Source organism: Chiroxiphia lanceolata, chromosome 9 (assembly GCF_009829145.1).
Source record: "Chiroxiphia lanceolata isolate bChiLan1 chromosome 9, bChiLan1.pri, whole genome shotgun sequence".
NCBI classification, from domain to species: domain Eukaryota; kingdom Metazoa; phylum Chordata; class Aves; order Passeriformes; family Pipridae; genus Chiroxiphia; species Chiroxiphia lanceolata.
The window spans coordinates 17,391,833-17,418,281 of NC_045645.1; the positions used below are offsets into that span (position 1 = coordinate 17,391,833).

Consider the following 26,449-nt stretch of genomic DNA (forward strand, 5'->3'; position numbering starts at 1 on the left):
GGTCCCGGCGGCTGCAGGGTTGAGCCTGTGTGTCTGTCCCGGCTCGGTGGTTTGGTCCTGGGTCCGTGGTTCGGTCCGGGGTCCGGCCCCAGCGGGGCAGCGGCCGCGACACCCCGACCCGGCGTCGCGCCCAGAGGAGTACCCGGGACACACGTGGCGCTGCCCGGCGGTAGCGGCCGAGGGTTCGGTAACACCCCCCGGGCCGTGGGCTGCTGGGCAGGCTCAGTAAATTAATGAAACCATCTGAACTATGGTCATGGCGCGTTCAAGTAACAGGTAGTCGTTGATAGACACCAAGCTAAAAGGCCCAGACAAGGCACCAAGCGCTTAGCCCGTCTGGCTGTGCTTGCATTTGGGGGAAACAATGTCAGAGCAGGACTCCAGTTTTACACCAGGTGGTTCTGGAAGGATTGTGATTTGGGGATTTTGTACTTTTCTTTAAGAGCGGGGATCTTCTCGAATGCCACATGCTGACTATTGAAGTCCTTCTGTACTGGAGAACTGGGGGGTTGGCTTTTTTTTTCCCCCCATAACTCAAGTTGAAGGGAACAGTGAGCCACATATTGTAATCTTCCTGTCAGCTTGGGAATTTGAATTGTGTTTCTAACAGATTTTCCTTCCTCAGGCTGCATGTTCTGCTAATAAAGAGAACCAATTTGCATAACTTCTGTCTGTCTGAAGCACTGCTTGATCACTCTGGTACAGAATGTTAGTTTAAATGTTCCTTATATTTATGTTCTGATTAATTTTTTCATGTTGGGAAACGTTTTCCTCATTGTATATGATTACAGAGCATATGGAAATGAAATATAGTGAAAGAAATGCCAGCTTATTTGGAAAAGCAGTATTTTTTTTTTCTTTTTCTGTAACACAAAAATCCAGAAGGTCTAACCGGGCCCAAAGGTTAATCCCCCAGACTCAGAGTTGGCTTGGGAAGGAGTGTACATCTCCATATTTGCCCATATTTACACTAGTAATGAATGATGTTCTGTTAGGTCTTTCTGATCAGCCTTCTGGCTTTCCAATAGAGGCCTTTTCTTTTGGTGAAATTTATTATTTGATATTTCATTTAAGTAGCTTTGATGGTTATAATTCCATGCAAGCAAGTTAAACTTGGAGATAGCAGAAGGTTTTCAAACATTGCGTAGCACAAATCTTTCTGTTTAATGGAAATTTATGGCAGTGAAAAAGCAATGTTCCTTTGTAACCTTGTAGATTTTGCTGATATTTAATTACCATAGCTCTAGAAAAAAGGATATCACATAATGAAGAACGGATGGAGGAAAACAGCGTCTGCACTGCTTTATGCCATGCATTTCATTGTCAGTGACAGCAGGAATATATCACAGGAGAAGAAGGGATCTCAACAGAGTTCTGTTGTCAGTCCAATCACCCCTGAAACATCAGGTAAATAATCAAAGAAAGAAAGGAGGATGTTTTCTAGCTCATGATTAGTTGTATTTTTGCAGGTTATCTCATTAGGCTACTTCAGATCTTAAAAAAAAAAAAAAAGAAAGGAAAAAAATGCGATTGATTTCCTGCCGTAATTCTGCAACGCTGGAAGAAAAATAAATCATCCTTTTTGAATGAAATGCCACTGGCTCGTCAATCCCGGCGGCCGGTGAATATCGCTCTTCTCTCCGTTTTCGAACAACGGGAGCTGCAGAACTTGGCGTGTGCGAGGTGCGGGCGGTCCCGCACTGCTGCGGCTGCCCGGGCAGCGCCGCTGCCTCGCCGGGAGCACTCCCGGCCCCGCTCTCGCCGCCGCCCCCCGCGCTCGGCCGGGCAGCGGCTCCGGCCCGGGCGGGGCGGGGGGTCCGCGCTCCGCCTGATTGGCCGCGGCGAGGGGCCCGCGGACGGTGCCGCGGGCGGAGCGGCGGTGGCCGCAGGATGGGCGGCAGGGCCGGCTTCTTCGAGGTGGGTGCGGGCGGCGCCGGGCGCGGGGGACGGACAGGGCGAGGCGAGCCCGGGCCAGGCCCCACAGCATCTCTGCCGCCGGCGGACGGGGCTGCCCGGGATCCCGGCGGGCTCCTCTCTCTTCCCGCTCCATCTGCATTGAAGCACCGGGGAGCCGGAGCCATCCGCTCCCGGCTCTGCCAAGGGACGTGACCGCCGCTGGAGCCGGGGGGAGAACGCTGCTCGCCGGGGGTTTCCTTGGGGCGAGGGGACAAAAGAGGCTGCCGCCCGCCCCGTCTTTTCCTACCGCGAGCACGTTCCCCTCTCCGTTTCTCGTCCCCGCGTCCCCGGTGTCCGTCGGACGCGGTCCCGGCGAGCGAGGCGGGGGGAATCCCCAGGCTCCCGGCGGTCCGCGGAGGCGCTGGATCAGTGGCTCTGGGCTTCCCGCGGATCCTGCCTCGGGCAGCACCGCGGGAAGACTGCGGGGTGAGTCTGGCAGCGCGTCCCGGCCGTGCGGAGAGAGCGAGAGCGAGGAATGTTCTCGGCACCTTCCGTCCCCAACTTCTCGGAAGACCCCGTGGCCAGCCGCTGTGCACCCAGAGCCGTCCCGCACAGCCTTCGGCCCCGTGCAGGCGTGGCCCCGGGGGCAGCGCCCCCGGCTCGGCCCGGCTCAGGACGGCTCCCGGCGCGGCGCCCACCGTCCGGCGGGAGGAGCGAGGGGGGCTCTGCTGGCACGGGGTGTTCGAACTTGCGTGGGGAACGAGAAGTAGCCGGGCAAAGTTCAGTACAGTCAGCTCCTTGTGCTTACAGAAAACGCAGAGTAACGCGCACCTGGGGGGCGTCAAGGTAACATCTCATCGACTTATATAAACAGCCACACAGGCTCTTTGCTAGAATTAGTTAGGCTGGCTAATACAAAAAATCTTGAGTGGCTGAAGGTCTGTACAAGCTAAATGACATCAATCCTGAATGTGTTTCAGCAGACTTATACTTCAGTTTCTCCATCACGACTTGCCTAAAAACAATGTACAGGGGGAGGAACACAATTCCTTCTCCCCGTGCAAATTACAAACTAGTTGTTATAACATAAACAGAATGCAAAACTATCTGAAAAGTGTCTGCTCCTTTAGTAACTTACCATGACCTGAAAGTTTAGATTTTGCTTTTCAAAGCTATAAAAATGTTCTGGACATCACAATTCAGCAAAATAAGCTGCCTACAGCTCTTATGTAGCACCTGCACCGTGCCTTTCCCTCAGCGGTGCTGGCTTCCCTGGTGTTTTATTTTTTAGGAAAAACAGCCAAGCTTTTCACTGCCTCTTGCATTTCTACCAGTGTCCCAAACTGTTGTGAGACCCAAATGCTGAAGCAGGCACTTGTGTGTCTCCTGAATGCCTTCAGTCATGGGTCTTCAGGTTTGCTCTTCTGCCTCAGACTTACTTGAACTCCTAAATAGCACTAGTTCCTAGAAGACCTCAAAAGCACAGACATCATTATTGTTACCTGATTTTGCAGATGGGGAAACACACAAGAGTTGAATGTCCTGTTCTGTCTTGCTAGGCAGTACAATAGCAGCAGATTCAGGTTCTTTTGAGCCCTAAATCGAGATGCTGTGCCTAAGCAGCACTAATCTGAATTCAGTATGGTTTATGGATTACATGTCAGCCTTGTATGGCTTAGTCCTTTTCTCTTTACAGCAGATAATGGGTGGAAACAGATTTGTCCAGCTCCTCCAATGTGTGTCTGAGCTGGCTCAGGGGGAAGGATGTAGCACTGGGTAGCATTGGGCAGTGCTGTTACATAGTGCTTTCTGCACTGTTCTCTCTGCTGATTTGCTTTCTGTTATAAAGTTGTCGGCTTTGAATTCTGAATTGTGTTTCCTCACCATGCATTCAAAAACTGAGCTACCAAAAGAGAGAAAGTGAGTGTTCCACTTCTCTATTGGTGTTCTAAACTTTAGCGTTCTGTGTTAGAGGAACTGTATAGATCTGTACTTTCCTCTGTACATTTCTAGCCATTTACCCTTTATTGCTGTTTCAGGGTGCATCCTGATAAGAATCACAGAGCACTTTACAATCACCAAACCATCTTGTTTTACTTTAGGTATTGGTGTGTTTCTAATTTCACCTCAGTTTTTTTTTATCACTAATAGCTCAGAAGAAGCTTGGCAAGGACAACTATAAAGAACTATGTACCTGAAAATACTGCACCTGATAATTTCAGGGGATTCAGCTCCAAAGATTGAAAGATATATGACAGAGACTTATGTCTAGATTAATGTTCTCTAGGAGTGCTCATTTCTCCAAACTGATTGGAGAACAACTCTTATGACCTATTTGAGATATGTTTCAGAGCTTATGGTACAGTTTATCCTAAAAGTGTCTGATTTCCTCCTTTCCATGCAAGGGATGTCTAAGTGACATGCTCAGATGTAAATATCTGTAGTAGACCTCTGAAGTTCGGCTAATGAATTCTACTCTTTTTTTCTACTTCTCAGGTTTAGGTCCTCAAAAGCATTTCATATAAAGAAAATTGTATGGCATTCTAACTTTCTAGAGGAAAGATCCTGAACAAATACACTCACACTGAAGAAAATTAGTGTAATAGTTGTGCTTTTGCTTCCTTAACTGGTTTGGATGGGAAGTGCTTTTTGTGAGCAGTGATAACCAAAAAGGTTTTGGAGTCTTCACACCCTGAGGATAGATTGAACTGACATATGCAGTACAGTCTAAAAGCAATAATGTACTGGCCCCCCTTGCTGGCATTTAAAGTTCTCCCTCCTCTTCTATCTGAGATGAAAACACTCTGAATGTAAGGGGGGTGGTGGTTGCTGCCTAGCTGGCATGGCTGAGATGTCACAGCTCCTGTTACAAAGCCTTCTCCCACTCGGAGTTATGCTGTCTAAAGCCTTGTCAAGTAAGAGCACTGGGAGCAAGTGCCAAAAGCAGGACTGCAGAGCATTTTAAGATTCTGCATCCTCGAAGAATTGCCTGAAAAGACAAGGCCACATATGAGTTATTTTAACAGACATTTAAAGGGACACTGCTGAAAATTGCCCTGCTGTTTGAAGACATCTGCTCTGTTTTCAAAAGTAACACTTAAGATTATTATCACAGAAAGAGATGAGATGATAGGCAAAAACATTATTTGTTTCTCTTCTCTTATCACTTCTCTACACACTTACAAAGACTTTCAACACTAGTTGTGCTGCTTCAGTTGAAAACCAGCAATTTGGCTTTTTTCTCTATGAAGCTTTAGAGAGAAACTTAATTTTGTATAGGAGAAGATGGTAGTAAAACATTACTTGGCAGGAAGTACCTGAAGCTATTCAGAATTTGAATGCTACATTTGAAATTAAAAGTCTTATTTTAGAAAAAAAAATGCTTCTTTGAAGTATGTTTAAAAAAAATTGAATACAAATTTTGTGAGTTCACCTGTCTGTATAAGGTCTCTAAACTTCCAAGGGCTTCCAGTCTTCCTGCCCTATCGAAAGACAGCAGAACCATCCTTGATGCCGCTATGTAAAAACAATGAAAAAATATCTCTCTCTTTAGTTTCCTCAATTCCATGTCAAAAGCATACACTGGATATACATTTTGACATCCATACACCAAATGGTGCATGAAGACTAGTAAGGAAACTAGAGATGCTGAAGTTCAACATTCCAAATACCAGTGCTGATGCAAAGATATAATTGTGATTTCACAAAAAATTTGTAAATGTCTTCTACCTCAGTATTGTCACTGTAGAAAATAATCTCCATATACTAAAGCCCCGAGGCAATGAATATTCTCTTCCATATGGAAAAGGCTATGCAGTGGTGTTGGAAAACCCGGATGTCTACTTCATGTTGAGTCAAAGCTGGCTCAGGTTCTCAGATGGAGGCACTCCAATGAGCTTCACAGTGACAGTGATACTCAGTGAATGATGTGACTTTTTAGTGTTCCTGGGAAATTGGCAATATGGAGCTCTGCGTTAGCCAGTGTAAGTAAATACCCACTGCTGCAGGTTCTTTTTTCATCTTGTGTATCCTCATGAAAGATGCTGTACTAGTAAAAGCTGGAAAGCTTTCACAGACTATCAAGAGCCAGAATTCACTATGAAACATCCAACGGTTCTTCCTTTCCTGAAAAATAAACTGCCTCCCCCCCAAATGATTAGACCTTCCTTTTACTTCCTGACCATTCTTATGCTGGCTCATTTTATCCCTGTCAATTATACAAATGGATTTGTCTTTCTGAAGGATGACCATTCTGAAGGATACTTGTTATCATCCTTAGGTCCAGGCACACAAAGTGAGTTGGGTTTTGCCATGATTTTGTGTTAGGTACCCAGCTTCATGATGAGATATGACAATTTGGTTAAGGTATCCAAGTTTACTTCAACTCTATCCCTTTACTGTATGGTATCCCAAAAGGCATCCACTGTAAAGAAATACTGAACAGAATTACAATGGAAGAGAGCAGTGCTTGAAGGAGCCCACAGAGGAAGAAACTCAGGATTTCTCTTTGGTAGTAGCCTGCCCTTTTCACTGGAATACACTCCTGTCCTCTCCTGCCTGTACTTTTTGGTCTCCCTCTGTGGGAGGAGTGGGGAATGGCAAAAGACATTCTAAAGCAATTTTCTCACTTCCTGGCAGTGTGTCTAACTATTACATATAAAACATGAAGAACTAGATCAACTCCTTTGCTGACAGTTTAGTTTCATCCAGAAATAATCTAAATGCTGTGCATTGTGCTGACCTTGGGATAAAGATGCTTACCGGATCAAGGTCTTTGGGGATTTAGATGAGAGCACGTCTAACTAACAAATCTGAAACAGGTGGAAGAAATAAAAATGCACAGTGAGTTTCAGCACAGGTCAGACACTGGTGCCCATTGGCTTGCACAGGAGCAGAACATAGAAGCTGAGTACGTACCTAGTGTATATCTTGTGAACCTGTAAATGTTAGACATCTAAATTCTACAAAAGTGAAAATTAATTTTATGAGACCTTTTGAGTATGGGCGTCACTGTATCTCTTCTCTTTATACACAGTGAAATAATATAATAAGATTCTAGTCTCATGAAATATGAGCCAACTTCTTCAAAGAGGTAAGGCTTTACTTAGTTGGACTACTTACAGAATAAGGTACAGCACTTCACAGGTAAGATGATGAAATACTGCTTTGTGGTTGAACATATGTCTTGGTTCTGCTTTGGGAATTCCTCACACAGCATGTGGCTAAGCTACGGACTCCCCACCTCTGGACTCTGTGCATGCAAAAGTTTACGGAGGTTTAAAAGGCAAGTGGATAAACTAATTGAGGAAAAAAATCCATGAAAAGTTATTAAATAGACAGGCAGCACTTCTAATGCAGGAGAATCGCAATCACTGTGTCTGTCTCTTCCCTTCCCCGGGTTACTACATTCTTGCCCTGTTTTATTACTTTTTCTGAGTCACCTGCTGCTGGCTGTTACAGAAAGATGCAATTCTAGACGGATCCTTAGACTTACCATCTGCAAGAGTACGTTCCTGTGCAAGGGAAGTTTCAGACTGATGAAAGTCAATTGTAACAGCAGCAGCAGCAGCACAAACATAATTTTCAGTGTACGTACACTTACAGCAATTTCCCTTTGGCTTAACTCTATTGACTTCAAGAAGGCTATTTTTGATATGCCCTAATGTGAGATCATACTAAGGCATGCTTACTTCCTTCTGGAACAACACAGTCTACCAGAAAAGTCAAAGGAGATAGAGTAAATGGCTAATTCCATAGTAAAAAAGATTTAGAAAGATTTAATTAGGACTGTGGCAACCACTGGATTGCTTTTTAAAGTTAAATTCCGTAAGCATTCTAACAGTTCAGGGAGAATTCATTCTGCATTACTCTTTCTCAGACTGTTGATTGATTCCTATACTGCGAAGTAAGCTTTTTTTTATGACTGAGTAATTTCAAAAGAAATCAATACAATGTATGCTTATGTCAGTGCATACAAAGTCTCACTCAGCTACAGTTTACTTAATCTGCTGATTACAAATGGCTTAAAATAAAACTTCTAAGATGAACGGACATGATAAATGTGTCAGTATTTCCATAATAGTTATTACATCATTTTGAAGATCTGTTGATCCTTCAGCACTTGACATGGCTTTAAACTGCAGGAATTTGATTGACTATATTTTTGTAATCCTATTGCAGAGACACTGCATCTTAAAAACTCTTTTTAAACACTTTTTCTGTTTTTCTCTTATGAATAAACTTTTCTCCCTTTTATTTTACCTTTTTATTTTCTGAATAAAAATTTAACAGCTGTTTATATCGTATATTGATTATTCTTTGCCCTCAACCTGTTCTAAATAGTAATAGTCAAGATTTTTGCTTTTATTAATGACACTATCAATCTTTAATCCTTATGCAAGAGAATGAATTTGTCTTCTAAGCATCAAAGATATATATTTGTAGTCACTTATACAAGTTTTTAACATCTTGCACAGATCTGCCTATTTATTAAGTTCTACTCAGAGTAGTTTTAGAGAAGCTGTAGTTGAAAATGCCTTTAAAAATTCACCAAATAAGTGGACCATAAGTCATGGAACACTAGTGCAGACCAACCGCTGGCGTCCTATTGTGCTAAATGGTTTGAAAACACAAAGAAATTAAAGTTCTCTGAGGCAAACAATTTATGTTTGAAAGAGATGATTCCCATCAGTAAGTGTTCCAAGAACAGATTGCTGGGTATCTAAAAACTGTTGCCAACCAATACATTAACTGGCTTGGTGCTGTGCCTGAAGACTGGAAACACCGTGTTCAGTGCCATGTCAGTTCATGGGATTGGCCGTTATGTTTGGAAAAGACACCATTTCTTGCTTTGGATCAGGCTTTTGTGTCCCTTTTGTAGGGAACATCTACACACTGGGGGATGTTATGATACAGCCAAGAGATGTGATAATTAGAGGAAACAGTCACCTTGCTTTCACCCTGTTGTTGCACAATTTTCTATGGACTGGAATGGAATCTAAAGCTGTGTTCCTGCATCCATCTTTCTGAAAAGGGAAAGAATGTTTGATATTTCTTAGATCTTGAAAGTAATGCAAAATAGATGAAATGTTTGAAGTAAAAAAAAAAAAAAAAAGGAGAAAAAGAAACATTGAGCAATTTAGGCTGCAAGGGCCTTCTGGAAGTCATTTAGTCCAACTCTTGCTCAAAGCAGATACAGCTTTGTATGGCAATGGGTCTTGTCCAGTCCAGTTTTAAATATCTCCAAGGATGGAGATTCCACATCCTCTCTAAGCAACTACTTTCAATATTTGGCTGAAATCATGGTGAAAAAATTCCTTGTATCTGGATTTTTCCATATTCCAACTGGACACATTGCCTCTCACCATTCCCTGCCCTGCACTTGTTCTGTGGGCTGCAAGAGTCAGAATGATGTACTTCAAGAATAGACCTCTGGGAAAGGAATCCACTTCATTTGCTTTCCTATGGAGATTTCACACAAACAGACATTGAAACTTGAAATTTTTGTTATTTCAAATATAAAAAATTAAGGGAAAACATATCCCAATAATCTTCACATATTTATTCCATATCACAAAGGAGGAACAGTGCTTGCCTCCCCTGATGTCCCAGCTGGACTTACAATGCACAGGTAGAAAACATCATGGCATTAGTATCTCTTGTGGAGATAGTTCTGGCTGGAGCTGAAGTGTTCCATTGCTGCACCAATAGAGAAAGAACCATTTGGGACAAGTAAAACGAGGAAATAAGATACTCTAAACAAGCGATCTCTTCAAAGCAGCCCTATTAGAAAGATACTGGATTGTGACTCCTATTTTTAGTGAGGAATCATATTTAAAGTCTAATGTTAATCTATCCTCTTGGCCAGTTAATACCAAACATAATTAATGCTAGATGTGTATATAAAAAAAAACCTCAACAACTGCAACAAACTCTTTGGTATTAAGATAAGCTTTGAACTTTCACTCATTTACCACTCAAGTTCCATTACAGCATTTGATGAGAACAAATTAAACTAACACACCATCACTGTATTTCAGGTTTTGGTGGCCTGCTGCAACTGGGCTTTGAAATGTTTGGGGACTTTTCTGCTTGACTGTTGATTAAAATAATAACTTTTTGCTGAAGTGCATTTGATCATGAAAATAAACTTTCCTTTTCAGAGCTGTAGATTAACGACTACTTGGAATTTAAAATGCTACTATGTAGTTACTGAAAAGGTGATCTGAGAGGCAAGAGTAACACTGAGTATTCCTATAACAACAACTTAAGGGTTTCTGAAGTCCAGATATTTAGCTGCATTTGTTCATTATATCCACCAATATTTTCCACTCTCTTTACAATTAAAATATTCTGGGAAAAATACACATTGATCTTTAAGCTGTATGTACTCAGAATATTTGCTTACATGCATATATATACATATTTAATTTTTTTCTCAAACTGTTTAATTTTATAAATAATAAAAATACTGTTCCCTAGTGATTCCTGTGAAGTTTCTCTATCCCTTATTTGTTCCTCTTGCTCTAGTATAAGAAAATAGCCTAGATGTGTTTTGATCAATAAGTGAGCTAATACTGCTTCTTAATATATCCAGGAAGACAATTCATTTGGCGATAATATTTTTTTTCTTGCAAGTCAAGTGCTTTCAGAACCTGGCTATGATTAAAGCTGTCTCTTGAGAACTTCAGGAGGGTTTTTAACACAATTCACAGACCAGAATAAAATGGTGTCTCACTCTGAACAATGATTGTGAATTTGAGAATCAACTAAGAGCTTAGGCATTATTTAGCCAATAATTATTAATTATCATTTTGTGTCCCATCAGGTGGAAATCCTTGATTGGGAGACAAAGAAACAGCTATGCTTCCTAGATAAGGTAAAACAAAAATCTGTTTAAAAGGGTAGGTGACTTTTTAGAAATTAATAACTTTTCTTAAGTAAACATAATGTTTATGAAGGGTATTTCATCTCCTGCTAGCCTTTCTTTGGCCACTTTTAGCAATTATGCAAACTTCATACTAACTGCAGGGTACTTGGACCCTTTTCCAGAAGGAGCTTTCAATGCTGTTGTAGTAATTCTTGATTGCTGCTAGAGAAGCTGCCTCTGAAACACATGTCAGAAATTGTCCTTCCTTTTTCCTATCATACTTTGAATCATTCATACCAAGGCTAGACACCTGTAAGAAAGTTACACTGTTACATTTTCTAAGCCACATTTCTATTTGACTTAATAGTTTTAAACCTAGTACTTGTATTTCAAAATATGCATCTTACATATGCAATATTTTTGTTGCCTAGGTGGAACCAAATGCCACAATTAGAGAGATCAGATTGATGTTCCATAAATTATGTGAGTATAACTTCTGCAGCAGCTCACATCACATCAGAATATCCACTATATAAATAGGAAAAAATTACATAATATGACACGTGATATACACACACATAGTGCTGATAACCTGCACATGAATGTGATCACAGTGAGATTTCAGTATAATTATTTTATACTCTCCTAATACACCTTTGTAATTTTTCTGCTGCATAAATCATCACTGATATTAATGTTGAATAAATATTCATAAAAATCTTTAACTAAATCTTATCTTGTTGTGTTGCATTCATTATAATAGTGGATGACCTAAACCAAACATTGTATGTCACACTATTCTGTATGGTCTTACAGATCCTCGGTGGTATCCAGCAAGGCAATCAATAAAACTTGATCCAAGTAAGTACTTGTGAGGACTAGAGTATCTAAACTCTGAGCAGGGCCCTGGCACGAAAGGTGTACTTTCAATGGCTATTAGCTCTTAAGAATGAGTTTCCAGCTATGTTAATTAGCACTATGAAGGCTGAAGAGAATCCATAACAAATACAATTCTTTGGAAGTACTGAACAAAGTTCCACCATTGCGCCTGGTGCCTGGTGCTTGGTAATTAACTGAGGAGTCTGCACATTGTTCCAGTGCACTTTCTAACTACTGAGCTCTCTGACTTCTGCTTTCAAGACAGGCAGCACAGAACCTAGATATCAATTTTCCCTTAGCTGCAGTGAGATGATCTCCACAGTGAGGCTCAGCTGGGAGTACTAAAAAGGGCTGTGAGTCTGAGCGATCAATTCACATAATCCTCTGCTCTCAGGCAGGAATTACAGTTCTTTTGAGGTGAGCTAATGCAAAACACATTGCCATGGATGTAGCAATTGCTGACAAAGCTGATGCCAGCCAGCTGACTTCATTCAGTTGTAGGTGTTGCTACTAGAAGCCTCTTAGTACATGGCCTCAGTGCACAAAAGATAGTCTAACGGCCAAACTGTGTAAATTCATCTTAGTATTCAGTATAAAATGTAAAACATTTTTTCTTTTGCTTTCATTAAGCATTATTTTATTTAAAGAGTCCCTTAGAAGTATGCTGGAGAAGATTAGTCCATTTTGTAAAATCTATCCATGGAAAAGAAATGTATGAGTACCTTATTTCCTTCTTCGAAGGTCTACCTTGTCAGATTCCTTCATGAATGTTGTGAGACTTGCCATGAGAAAATGCTGGCCTTCTGGAAATTTCCCCAACCTAGGCATTAAAAGCTTGAGTACTAGCTCATGTGGAATCACCTCCTAGCTGGTTGTTTGGGAAAACAAAGGCAATGAAAATTTCTGTAGGAGAGATTTCCAATCACAGCTTATCCTATCTTATGTTTGTTTGATGATGAGCAAGGAGAAGAGTGGAAGAGAGAGGAGAGAGAGAGTGTGCAGGTGACTAGGAGGTCAGTGAATTATGCTAAAGGGCAGTGACCCATCAGCAAATTCCGCTGTTAACAGTGATGAAGCAAGTCTACTAGAATAGGCAGGCAATACATAGGATTGAGAATACTTTTAACTGTTTTGGTGTGAATAGACCATCCAGGCTTATATATGATTACAGGGATAAATAAAAATAAAGTAGAAATAGTCTTTTTATTGAGATTCCAATAAACCTACGTTGCATCAAAGAATCTCACAGATTGGTTAAAGCACAATATAAAGCTAATATGCTACCAAAGTTGATTTGAATTTCACTGAGACGTAATTACTTCTTTCCTTCTCAGAAGGAAAGTCCCTGAGGGATGAAGAAATCCTGCAGCACCTCCCTGTTGGCACAACTGCTACCTTATACTTTAAAGATTTAGGGCCACAGATAGGATGGACTACGGTGAGCTATGCTTCAAGTCTGAGCCATTTTAATGGCTAATATTCCATAATTAATCCTTACACTACTTTTTGTCTCTCTCCAATATTTCTGCATGATGTCTGCTCTGATAGTGGATGCAGGCAATGAATCCGCATTGCTTCAGTTCATTTAATCAGGGAAAGCAGTAACAGTTACTGTGAATGCCTGGTTCACTGGGAGAGTAGCAGTGGAAAACTTGCTGCAGGGTACGTTGACTCTACAGAACTAAGGTCCAGGTTCTCAAATGGATTTAGATGTCTACTGCAAAATCGCTAGGAACTAGGTGTCTAAATGCTTTTGGGGACTGCTTCACAGGACCTGTGCAACTCCTGACAAAGATTAGGATTATACTGCTCTAAATTTCTCCTGCAAAGAGGCATGTGAGCAACTTCACATGGCCAGTACTTGAAGTCACTTCAGCAAGGAAATTCAGACAGTAAGATCAGTTAGCTGCCTGCATGTGACTGTGTCCCAGGGTGCTTGTCAAGCTAACAACAGCTGAAAATTTCTGCAATATTAGTAGCCATCCACAAGGACCTTGCATATTTACTGTCTTAGCTCAAATGCAAATTCTGTCACAACTCCCTTGGCAGGCAACGCAGCACTGCTGTTTATTATGCAGTGAGGTGACCAGTGACCCTTCCAACTCTTTAGAAGGTCCTTGCTGCACATATTACAGTAGTTCCAATAAAACAGCACAACATCAAAGGAAAAGTAGCCCATAATTTAAAGGCATATTTACCCTTTCTTAGCTATGAGACACCAATAAAATCCTGTGTTGACTACAAATAGCAAAGACAACATTAATAGGAGGTAAAACAAAGAAAGTCAAACGTTCTGCAAGACTGAATCGTCACATTATTTCTTTGGATGCAATGCTGATAAATCAGGCAGCTATTATACAATCCAAAAACCCAGGAAGATAGGCAAAAACTTGTAATAGTAGTGTAGACTCCCAAGACACACATACATTAATATTTACCAAAATATCACAGTGCAGAGTAACACCAGGCTTCTGCCATTCCATAATCTTTCTTTTATGTTCTGCCCTTCAAGCTGCTTCATTCAAACATAAGCCAAGAAATACTTCATTATTATCAAATAAAAAAGACAAACTTTTAATCTACAACCAATTCTGATCTGCCCCAGAGAAAATGCTGATTGTAACAGAAGTCAATGACACAGCTTTCTGAGTATCAAAATAATTCTAAACACATTAGAAAACAGTGATTTTGGTGATTTTTTTGTTTGCTTTGTTGTTGAGTTTCTGTTTGTTTGTGGGTTTTTGTTTGTTTGGGGGTTTTCTGAAAGAAGTACAATCAACTTCCCTTCTTTCTCCATAAATGATGTATGGGCCTACTTTCCTCACTTACAGAGGTGTGGAAAATTCAACTGTTAATGTTTGGTCCAAAGTTAACTTCAGTTTAGAGTGATGTTCCTAAGAAATGCACACCTATCTGAAATGAAATCAAGTTAGGGAATAGCTTCTTAGGTTTCCTCTCTTTTTTTTTCTTTCTTTTTTTTTTTTTTTCTCTTTGTGTTCAAATTAAAGATTGTTTGAACATAGAATGAAATTATTGTTTCCCAGGACAACTGCTTTGCTAACTGTTCACACAGATGGGGTCACTGCGAACACTTACAAGCTGTTCTCAGTTTAAACAAAATTCATTTAGTAGAAGCAGAACTCTTCTTTTTCAAGACAAATTCTTCACCAAATTTCATTTTAACTCAAAATAAAGAAACAATTCTTGAGTGCAAGAGAAGGGTGAGAGCTGCATAAATGTAACATGCATGCGTATTTGTTATGATCTTTGGGCTGACATTGTTATCTTTTCATACCCATACTGTGTCTGCTGCACTGGCAATGGCTGTTTGAATGAAACCGAGGCAAATCATTGCAAAATATTTATGTGCATGTCTACCAGTTTCATAGCCCAATCCCAAATCTGCTATTCCCTCCCTGCCTCTCTTAGTGCCATCCTGGGTCAGTGGATGTGTTTATCCCACTGCAATAGTTATCACAAAGAAACCAAAGGAAAACCATCATCTAATTCAGCTGTTAATTATTTTCTCTCTTTTTGCAGGTATTTTGATAGAATATACAGGTCCATTGTTCATCTATTTTCTGTTTTATTTCCGCATGACTTTTGTCTATGGACTGGATGAGAGGTTTACATCAAGTCCGCACCCAGTAGTTAAGTAAGTCCGTTTGCAGGCATGAGCAGTATTTCTCGTAGCCTTATTCCAAATGTCTTGCCACTCCTGGTTTTTTAAGCACTCTTAAATGCTTTTGTCTTGCTGTTTCTAGCTTTGGCATGTATCTGCCATTCTTTCCACTACATCCAAAGGTGATTGAAACAGTATTTGTTCATCGATTCTCCCGTGGGACTATGCCACTGAGGAAAATTGTGAAGGTAAATTGTGTCAGAATCTATCCATAGCCCCCCTTACAAATCCAACCTACTCAACCTATACTCTGCCTCTGCAGCATGGACTTTTTGGTGTGGCTTTTGTAACAATGTACAACAAATCTCACCCATAAAGCTGTAGTTCTTTTAGATTTCTTAATGTCACTATTGTATAACATACTGCTGCCATACTAGTCCCAATATTATAGTAGTCTCATACTTTTTAGAACTTTAAACCTTCAGCATACCCTTTCCCTTTTCACTCAGCCAGCTCCTTGGGTGTGAAGGTTTTAGTAACAATGTTAACTTTAAAGGTGGTACAGGCAGGCACAATGTTGGGAGAGTTGCTTTTTTAAAGAAAACAACTATTTTTTGTAACAACCATTTTATATCTTCTTTGCTCTGTACACTCTCTTTGCTGTTAAGCAACTGTTAATTTACCTTTGATCCAGCACAAGCATCTCGGTTGTTTTGCATTTTCTTCTCCACAGGAGCATTCCTAATGTTACCAGCCTGCTGTGGCACAGGGAAACTGTTGGGATTCAGACTCCCGGTTTCCTAGATGTCTGCAAAGTAGTACAATGACTGCATGGTTATGCATGGGGCTGTAGCTGTTTTACAAATGTTTGCAACAAAGCACACACTAGTTGTCAAAAATAGGCCTTATACAAAGGAAGGCAAGAGATTATCATCTCAACTGGAAAAGCCTGTGGTATCAGCACTCGGGTATTTAACATTGAGATTCAGACAGTCCCTTGTAATTTGCATTACCAGGGATACTTCCAGCAGTGGAAGCTCTACCACGTGGCTACCTCCTTACTGTCCAGTGGCCCTGGTTGTTCTGGTGGTAGCTTTTGAAACAAAAGAAGGGCCTATAGTGGAGCAGTGGCTCTCCAAAAGAATCTTCCCTAGCAACTTATTGTGCTTCCTGTAGTAAGAGTGCAGGCATTGTTAGAAGGTTCACAGATCTTGACACAACAGTAGCTAATGCATGTTAAACAGCAGATAAATTAGCAACTTTACCTTGAAAAAAAACCGTTCAGTGTGATAAATCTTCTTTTTCTCAGTGCTCTGACAACTACTTGTTCCTTTCAGATCATACAAACTGTTGATGCTAAAATTGACATTTGTACCAGTCATTCTGATCACTTCCTCTTTTCCATCTTCTCAGGCTGGTGGCACTTGCTTTCATCTGTAAAGTTGCTGACAGTTCTTATTTTATGTGCTTAGCGATGCTTGGGTTTGATTTGCTTTTATAATTTCATTGACCTTGGTGGTGTTACTCCAAAATTGTGACAGTGAGAAAAATATTACATCATCTTTACTTTTTTCCATCACATCCAAATGATAGACAAAACTTTCCTACTTTCAGTGTTTGATCACATACACAGCAGATATAGGTAGCTTATTTCCTAAGAACAATGGAATGCTGCCTTTACAGGAGGCACTTCAGTCTCAATAAGCAGAAATCTGAGACAGGACACAAATCATGAGATTTGTGATTTTCATCCTTTGTTTACCAAATGAAAATGGGAATAAATTATGCCCTACAATACAGCAGCTTCACCAAAAGCATTTCGTGCTACATATTAAGATAGTGTAATTCTTTCTAAGATGCCTGATTTTTCTAGGCATTGCGAAGGTAGAATAACTGGTTTATCTGGACTTAGTAAACAACTGGCTCAAGGTGAATAAGATAGGGATTAATATACAGAAATTGTGTGGTAATAAAGGAACTAATTGAAGGAAAGTGCCAGAAAAGGATCTGTCAGACCTTTAATAATAGGAAAGTACCAGTGGAATTCCTCAAAAATTAGTATCATGATTAGTCTTACATGGTCTTTCTTTACCCATGAACATTTTCATGAGTAAAAAGAAGGGATATCATCACTTTCTAGAAAAACATCTGGAGGAAAGGAAACACTAGACCTCATAAATACCATTAAACCAGAAGACAATATAATAAGACAAACAGAAGGGTACATGCTGGTCATGAATAACATAAGCAGGACATCAAGAAATAGGGATCATCAATTGCAGTAGAGAAGACAAAAATCCTAACCATAACTTCACAAATTTAGGAATAATTTATTTATGAGATCCCTGCAATATCTGAACTTGACCTGTAAGAGGTTGTTGTAAAGCTTTATTACTCACTTAGAATATGAAAGATTTGCTTTCTTTCAAAGAAACACTTTCTTTCAGTGAGTTTATGAAGTCTGCATGTACTCTGCTGTTCCTAGCTGAACCTCACTAGAGGCCTTTGTGTGAGCAATAAGGCTTCTAGTGGGATCTGGGCATTTATAGTATTACTGCTAAGGTCCTTAACAGTGGTAGACTCCTTTTCTTATAACTGAGGAATACTCTTGCAGTAATCATGTTCTTTGGCTGAATAGTACTTGTTCAGTTTAATTACAACATGTATTTTTGGGGGCTGAGCCACGATAATCAATTTATTTAATTTTACTGTACTGAAATCCATTGCCATATGTTCCATCCGTGCCAAGCTGTGAAGCTAAGGAAAGGTTTTTCTGAGGGTGCCATTCTAAGATTACAAGCAACTGTTCTACCTCAGTTTGTACAGCAATTAGTGAATTGTAAGAGCTGGCTGAAGAAGCTAGTGTTAGGGAGGAAGTAGCAGTTTATGGACAGGACACTAAATAGATGTCCCTAACTGAAGTCACACTTCTGATTCTGCTGCATTTCCTAGGGAAAAATGAAATCATCACAGGGAAGTTATTTAATTTCTCTGCTTATTTGTCCCACCTAACCTGTAATTACTGATTAATATGTGCTCTTTCTCATCAGTTATCTCTTAATATATATATAATCTCAGAGCAAGGACATACTATGTGCTTGTATACAGCATACCCAAAAGGTCTCTGGGCACTTCAGTGGTTCAATAACTCTGAAAAGAAGGTGGAAATGCAACTGAATGTTTGACCCTACTGTTTGCAGCAGATGAGGGGGCACCAGCATTTTCAGAAAAATGCACCATCAGACACTGCAGTCAGCTAGTGCGGGTTCCAGACGCTGAGGTAATCACTTTTTCAGGGTATTATTGCTAGAAATGCAGTTCTGGTATATACAGAGGGAAAAGACTGCAAAATCCAAAGCAAAAAAATAAAGTTAAATCAGTCAGACAGAAAAGAATGCAGCCTTGGATAAGAATTTTGCCTACATGAGCAGGAAAGCAAAGCTGTGGAGGAGAAAGTAAGAAACACCTAGAAATGTCTAAGGTATAGGAACCTATTTGGAAGGCCAAGAAAAAAGTGTCACCAGAAAGAGTAAGACAATCAGTGTTTTACTCAAGATTGAAATAGGATGCAAGAAAAGATAAGGTGAAGGAAAACAACAGGGAGAGTGATGAAAGGACGATAGCTCAGTTTTGGTCTTGCTGAAGTCCAGGTGAAAAACAAACACGCCGAGGCACTAGGTTTGGTAAAAGAAGACTCCAGTGACGAGAGGCAAGTTTATGAGCTGTTGATGAGGGTTAAAGTCTGCCTGCAAGAAAATAGCTCCGAGAGGTTACAGCATGGAGGAAAAGAGGAAGGGGCCAGGAAAGGGCCTCCCTCCTACCTACATATATAAGGAGGGAGAAGATAAACCTGTCACCAAGTTATGGAAGCAGGCAATGAGCATCAGAAAAAACCCCACAGGAGGCAGGGCCAAGGAAACCAAACAAGAGGTAAAGATTGTCATTGTAAGGAGTTTTTTCAGGGATGAAGCCTGTGAACAAGCTCTGAGATGGTCAGGGAGTGAGTTAGTGCAGCCATTAATGACACCTATGTTGTCAGAGTTTAGAGAATGGAAGCTGGATCACAGAAGGAGAAGGACAGCAGCAAAAGGGACAAAGTAAAGATATCACAGTGCAAGTGCAGAGGAAAGCATCAGGCATGAGATTTTAGGCAGGAAAAGTTAAAAACATGGGAAAGAAAGCAAACAGATGAGGTAAAGGAGAAGGGACAGGTAAGAGAATGGGCAGTGAAAAGTAATAAATAGGGAAAGAGAGGGCAGTGCCTAAATCTAGTTTTACAAAGACATGTTTTTGTCAGCAAAACAAATCTCTCTTTAACATATAGTGTGTATGTACTTCAACTTTGCCCAATAGCTTTCCAGACAAGATATTTTCAATAGTGTGATCATACTTTCTAAAACTGTTATAACTTAACAGCTCAAAAATACTCGAGACGAAATCTTAACTCTGTGAGCACTACATCCTTTCTATTATTTCCTGTTATCTGCTCCCACCTTACCACACTTAGTATTGCCATTTTTTGTCGTATTATCAGTAAATTGAAGGATTAGCCCATGTTATCAACAATGGCTAGCAGTGAATACTGGCCCAGAGGATTGTACTAAAACAAAGAAAAATTGCCTGTTTTTCAGAACTGCTTTTATTATTGGGGATTTGCAGCTTGGCTTGCATATTACATCAATCATCCTCTTTACACTCCTCCCTGTAAGTAGCAAACAACCCACAATGATTTAAGTACTGTTGTGTTTGCATACTAGTACTAATCATATGTAACTTTTTTTTTTAATAGCTTATGGGAAAAAACAGATAAATTTTGCTGTGATCATGTTTCTGGTAGGTTTGTTGCTCTTTCTATAAAATGCTAAAATATCTTGCTTTATTTCTTCTGTTGTATAAGTGGAGGAGTGAGTAGGATAAGTAGATACTTAGAACTTGAACATTTGGAACATAGCACTAAAGCTGACCACTTACATGCAGAACAGTAATCTGTCAGGTTTTTAATGTGATTTTGTACACAAGGGAATATTTCATTCAACATCCATTCCAAGACTAGGATATTTAACTGCTGGGATGATCTCTCATAATCTTCAAAGAAGCTGGAACTACCAGTTTGTGACACTATGTTAAAAGCCAGTGAGTTTGTTTTTGAACTGTTTCTTGAGCGTTTAAGAATCACAACAGATCATAAAACACAGAGAGTTTTAGACCAACTAAGAAAGTATGTTACTGATAATGTCCAGGGATGGAGTTTCATTTTGCTGAGCTTCAGAACATTTTACAGCTTTCCTTATGAATCAAAATTCTTCATCACTGTTCATTCTCACAGTTCCCAGGAACATTTCATACATGCAGAAGCAATGTTACTGTAGCCAACAAGGTGACCTATATACAAAGGTTTTTCCCATGTATAGGTAACTTGTTTAGCACATCAGCTGTTCACTTTGACAAATTAATTGTCAGTGACTGCAGGATCTCAAAGCAGCTTCCTAGTATGAAAATTCTATGAGTTCATAACCTATTCACATTTTGTACAGAGACTCCATAACAGAGAGAACAGAGCTGGGAATACAACCTCAGGAGCTCTGACCCACTAGTCATTTGCTTTAATGGTTATGCTTTGCAGACACTGGAGGACTGGTCCATAATATATTAAACGGGTATTTCAATGCACTTTCTTTATAATTGATTGGGGAAGCATCCTTTAAAACCAGTGAAGGAAGTTGGGTCAATTTTACTTCATGATTCATAGCAATTATACTCTAGGGAAGAAAATTTATTTAGAGTCCAACCTGTATCTTCCTTGGGATTTTAATAACTTTTGAGAAACCAAAACTATGCAAATCCATTTTTGGGTGTTTTTAAAGACATAAGAATGACCAAAAGATAAAGCAAGTATCTCCTGGGTTACTTTTATTTCCCCTTTGTTTTATTTAGATTCATGGGGATTATCTAAGCAGTAAATTTGATCTTTTGACACAGAGTCTACATTTTCTGGAAAATATCATAAATATATAACGGAATATGACATGGACTCATGTTTGAATGAAGATATCCTCCTGTCAGACAGCACTCTCAGTTAAGGATATTTATTACGTTTACAACAAATTACTTTCCTTTTCCTAAATTTTTAAAGGACCCCAGGAAATAACAAAAGGAAGAAAAACAAATAGAAGGGAAGCACATTTTTAACTCTGTCATACTTTTTCTTGCAGCTGTGTGAAGCTGGAAATTTTTCCATTCATGTTGCACTCAGTGACCTCCGGAGAAATGGTAAAAACTGAATAATCATTTTTCACTTTGGCACAGCTATTCAGTACTTCTTAATTTACTCTGCCTTGTGAAAGACCTCATCCTGGGGGGTGTTGATACCTGTCAGCTGACTGCTGTGGGAACACAGGTTGCTCAGCACTGTAAAGATTGGATTCTAAGGGAGATCAGACAGTGCAAAGAATCCAACATCAGACTGCTGAACTGCACTTCCTATCTTACTGTAATTTTTATGCTAAGGCCCAGGTTGTGTTGGGGGGAGCAGTTATATTGGTTACACCGGCAGTGCAAAAGGAAACCAGTGCTAGTAAAAGCTATGATTTGGTGAGCAAGGAAAAGTAATTTCACTGGTTTCTATCGGGGGCACAAGATCTCTGTGCAGATCAGGGTTCCTTGGGCATGAGCCAACACTTACAGCGATCAGCTATGACCGCTAAATCCCGTTCTGTGACAATTTGAGGAAAACCTTAACTTCTAATTTAAAATTGAGATACCTCTTCTTACAGGAGTGACTGTGATCAAAGGCATAAATAGATGACTTTCTAATGCCCAGAACATTTCCTCACAGTTATTCTATTCCTTCTTGTGAGTCCAGAGGACATCCTGTCTCCCCATATCCTGCTTGTCCCTCTCACAGTCATGAGACCAGAGAGTAGGCAGAGTTGGGTTGTCTTTTATAGGAAACTATGTATTTAGGAGTGTGAATATTTTGTGATTTGTTTTCTAATCTATAGGATCCAAAGCCCGTAAGATCCCATATCCAACAAAGAATCCTTTCACATGGCTGTTTTTCTTTGTATCTTGCCCTAACTATACATATGAGGTATGTATTTTCAAACAAGATGTTCAGATTTTAGCTTTGCTGAATATATTTTCATTTCTTTTGGAATGTTAAACATGGGAGAAGCCTCTGAAACAGTTGAGCTCTATACATTTCCCCTCCTCCCCTGCACTCCATTAAATCAGACTGTGGACAGGAACTTGTCTGTTCTTCCTCGCCTCTCCTGAGGCAGTACTGATGGGGCTAAACTGAACAGACAGCCCTGACCCTGAGCCTGTGCTTCACTGTGGCTGCTAGACAAGACATACACTGTAAAGTAGTGCAAATTCTGCAGCCAGGGACAGAGATATTGCCACTGAATGTTGTAATGAGGGGATGGGGGTGTCTGGTGGATTTATAACATAAGATCCTAGGAATATCACAGCAGGCAAGAAGATATGGTCAGACAACTAGAAGATATTCTGCTCGAGAAAACAGGCTGAAGTCTTCTTTCCCATTCTCTGAAGTTACACAGTCACTTGTGTTGGTGGTGACTGCTTTAGAAGCTTGAATCAGTTTATAATTTAATATTCCTTAATCGGGAGCCAAACTCCTGACTGAGTTCAAAAGCAGATAAAATCAGTGCAACTCAGTGTAACGTTGACTCGTGCACAGAAGGACAGCACCAGGTTTTAAATTCAGTGGAGATTAACAGATATTAAAGAGAGGAGCATTTGGTCTCAGACTATAGAAAGTTACCATTCCTAGCACTGATGGAGGTCTGACAAATACAAATTAGGCAGAGAAACAGAAAGGACATTGTTGTAAATGCTTAAAATTTTGTCATTGTAATAGCTATGGAAGCAAACATGAAGGTTTTGTTTATGATAATGAGGCACTGTTCACCATCTTGGCTAAAGGTTATTAACACTAAAAATTGATCTTGCTGACCTTGGCTTTTTTATTTACCTGTACTAGGACAAGGTTATTTTGATCAATAGAGACATAAATGCAAATGCTGTCACCAGAAATATTTTAAATTTCCTTGGCCAAAACAGGTGGGGACCTGGATCAGTTTCACAATCATGACTCAGTGTGTTCCAGGTGAGTAATGTTTTGGTACTTTAACCTGAAGTGATGTCAGCAGCAAGAACATGTTTTTAATCTGATAATGAAATGTATCTTTTTTTTTCCTTTCCTTCCAGTGGGGCTGTTTACCTTGCTTTGCTTCATTCAGATGACAATCTGGGCAAAGGATAAACACTGCACCTACTTACGAGAATTCAAGGATTATCCAAGTCATAGAACGCCAATTATTCCCTTTTTGTTGTAAGAAAAGAAGGTTTAATTTGAATATTGCACAGAATTTCAAGAAGAAAATCCTCATAAACCTCCTGCCAAATAAATGAATTAATTTAAAAGATTTTGGTGCATGTTTAATCACCACTGCTAAGGGAAATTGTATGCACTTGAAAGCTACACTTCCTTACATTCAAGAATTCTCAACTCACAAGCACCTTAAAAAAATAAAGTTTCATTGCACAGCTGGTAGTCGAAAGCCCCTGCAGTTCACTGTAACCTGACTGACTTAGATTTTTCTATACTAGCCTGTTTAGATGATGGATCAGAAATACTGAGAAGTCTGTGCTGAAAGCAGCTCCAAATTTAGCAGCGGCATTCTGCAAGACAGAAGTCATTGGAAGGAGGACATACCAGCTAACTACTAGAGCTCAGTTCAGCCAGCACGGCCAGCTGGCCTGGAGGACAGTTGCATGATCTGCCTTCTTTGACTTGAAGAAGAGTGTTGCTGCCTGGAGGCAGGTGCTTTGTAAAAATAACATTACCAAAGATTATGACGGTTCTTGGAATAAAGAAATAGGCAATATCTCAAAAACCTGATTTGGGTCTAACCCCTAATTTGCCAAAGAGTCTGAAGTAAGAAGTATTTGTGTATTTGTGAATGTAACATCCCCTGTTGGGGATTTTTTGTTTGCTTTTGGTTCTTTCATTAGTAAATTGCATACTAGTAAGTAAGGTTCAGAAGCAATCTGATCAATATCTTTGATACTGGGCCTGTTTTCATGTAACAAGTCCTTACAATACTAAAGGACCTTTTACCCAAGCATTTTACATCAAGCTTCTTGGAATAGTTTTTAATACACTTTGTAAATAGATGAAGTGACTGCTAGTCCTCAGAATGCTCTTCCTATTTTCAGAGTCAGGGAGAAAAATTAGCTACATTTTGGACTTCCTGTGTTTTCTTTTTCACAAGATGTTCAGTGTGACTTAGTTGGGTTTTGTGTAAATCTGATAAAAAAGGCTATTGAAATCTATCTGAAGGATATTTTAAAGAAGCTATTTTAGAATATGAAGAGAATGCATAGATAATGTTTTGTTTCACAATTACTTTATTTATCTATAATGGATGTATAGAAAGATTTTTGCAACTTTTTGTAAGGATGCAATAAATTCTAGACTATGTTTTGAAATCAGTTGAAATAATTATGGCAAAAAGAGAAGGCTACAGCTGGTTGCTGAAGTTTTGTAATATTTTGTACAGTACAGAGCAAGAATGCCCTTATAAAAAAAAATCTACATCAATTCAAGAACAAAAACTTTCAAAGTAGAAATACATGACCCAGATTTTATTTCTGTATAACATATCTTAGAGAAGATTTCTTAGAAATGGTTAGATCTGGTAGATCACTGAAGCAATATGTCATTATGAATTTGTTTTCAGTATTGTTTTTTTCACTAGTTTGTGAACTAGTGAACCAGAGAAAAGAGCTAAATGCCAAATGATTTCCCACTGAGTGCAATGTAGAGTACAAGCAGGTTGAAATTTTCCTTCTAAGGAGAGAGAAAGCACATACCCTGTTCATACTTTACACCCACTTAATATCCAGTCACAGGAAAGAAGAAAAATTTGTTTAGTAACCAAGATATCTTTCCACGTCTCCACGAGAAAACAAAACTTTTGGCAGATTTGGACATACTCTCTTTCTTTTTAATCTCCATTTTGACATTTGGCCTCTATTTGAGGCAACTTGAAGATGAGTATGAGATCATTTTAATTAATTTTTTTAAAGCATGTTTCTTGTCTGGGTCTGAGATCTGAATTAATTCTTTTCATTCTTGCTGAGACAACCATCTGTTTTCACTGGCAGCCTGGTGAGACAGTGAAGCAATCTCCCAGCACTAGACCCATCAGCCAGCACTGATGTTCTGACCTTGGTAGTCCCGTGCAGGAATCAGCGTGGCAGTAATCTGCTTCTAAGCTGGGCAATGCTCTCTGCCTTGGGACCTGTCTGCTGGCTGGTAGCAGTTGACATAAGGGTTAAACAAGAAGAACCTACCAGCCTGAAAGCACCAGACAGAGAAACTGTCTTTGATGCTATTTATATGTCAACAAGGAGGAATGAGACTTCTCTTCTTGTATCTTATAATCAACTTTATGTTAGAGGAAGATTTTATTCTATTGCAAGGACTTGCCTTTCCTTTGACACTGTCATGTCATGTGTTCTTGGTAGAGCAGCAGAAGTTGGCTGTTGCTAGGGCTGTTGTTGAGAGCACAGTGCTCAGAAAGGTGCAAAAAATCAGTGTAATACTGAGTGTGAGAACCTTTGTTATAGCCTTGTGCTGCTCTGGTATGACACAACTTTGCCCTGTGCACACACTAAGCACTGGTGACTGTAAGAATAGTCTATGCAACTGCCTGCTGACGCAAAGCAGGCGACACCTTTGCTTCGCGGCTGGCTCCAGCTGCACGGGGATGCAAAGGAATTTCCTCATCCTCCATCTGCTGTTTAGCAAAGTTCACAAAAACCTGTGTGAGGAAAGCAGAAAAGGTCTCAATTTTCTTGACTGAGATGAGTTACTGGAATGATCACTCTTCAGGAAGGAGACAGAAAGGGGAATCCATAGACATTAACTGAACTGAGGCACTGCGTTATCAGCTAGGATCATGGTTTCCTCATTTATTTTGATAAACTTCCCTGTAAATTCCTTTCTTGTAACTTCCTTCCTTGGTATGTACTTTCTGGTAAATAAAATTCTATTTTTTCTTAAGGAGGAGACGGGTTCAGCAAGGTTTGCACAGCTTGTGCAGCATGAGTTTGATTGTGATAGGAAAGAGGGACAGAATATTTTAGTAGGA

At 39.9% G+C, this 26,449-nt stretch overlaps 2 protein-coding genes across 5 annotated transcripts in view; one reads left to right on the forward strand and one right to left on the reverse strand.

Moving 5' to 3' along the window:
• Positions 1 to 1,182: 1,182 nt before the first annotated feature.
• On the forward strand, positions 1,183 to 25,009 carry TECR (trans-2,3-enoyl-CoA reductase). 4 transcript variants are annotated; one of them, XM_032696329.1, is made up of 12 exons: positions 1,183 to 1,407; positions 10,724 to 10,774; positions 11,197 to 11,248; positions 11,582 to 11,626; positions 15,185 to 15,299; positions 15,409 to 15,514; positions 19,898 to 19,970; positions 20,056 to 20,099; positions 21,479 to 21,536; positions 22,268 to 22,356; positions 23,352 to 23,397; positions 23,499 to 25,009. In XM_032696329.1, the coding sequence occupies exons 1-12, from the start codon at positions 1,306 to 1,308 to the stop codon at positions 23,624 to 23,626; spliced, it is 909 nt and encodes a 302-aa protein (XP_032552220.1). In that variant the 5' UTR covers positions 1,183 to 1,305; the 3' UTR covers positions 23,627 to 25,009. The 4 variants fall into 4 exon arrangements, with proteins under 4 accessions (XP_032552220.1, XP_032552221.1, XP_032552222.1 ...); XM_032696330.1 differs by having other exon boundaries at positions 23,272 to 23,397; positions 23,499 to 23,607; XM_032696331.1 differs by lacking the exon at positions 1,183 to 1,407 and adding an exon at positions 1,866 to 1,917.
• ABCA4 (ATP binding cassette subfamily A member 4) overlaps positions 24,924 to 26,449 on the reverse strand; it is a 71,361-nt gene continuing 69,835 nt past the window's right edge. The window contains 1 exon segment of the mRNA XM_032696333.1: positions 24,924 to 26,119. Coding sequence (XP_032552224.1) covers positions 25,997 to 26,119 — 123 coding nt within the window. The 3' untranslated portion in view covers positions 24,924 to 25,996.

Excerpts from the sequence above, each read along its gene's own strand:
- TECR (XM_032696329.1), top strand. The coding sequence starts at position 1,306 with ATGCCATGCATTTCATTGTCAGTGACAGCAGGAATATATCACAGGAGA. Across the intron at positions 1,408-10,723 it reads AATCACCCCTGAAACATCAG|GTGGAAATCCTTGATTGGGA; the intron begins GTAAATAATCAA and ends GTGTCCCATCAG. Across the intron at positions 20,100-21,478 it reads TTGCTGTGATCATGTTTCTG|CTGTGTGAAGCTGGAAATTT; the intron begins GTAGGTTTGTTG and ends TTTTTCTTGCAG.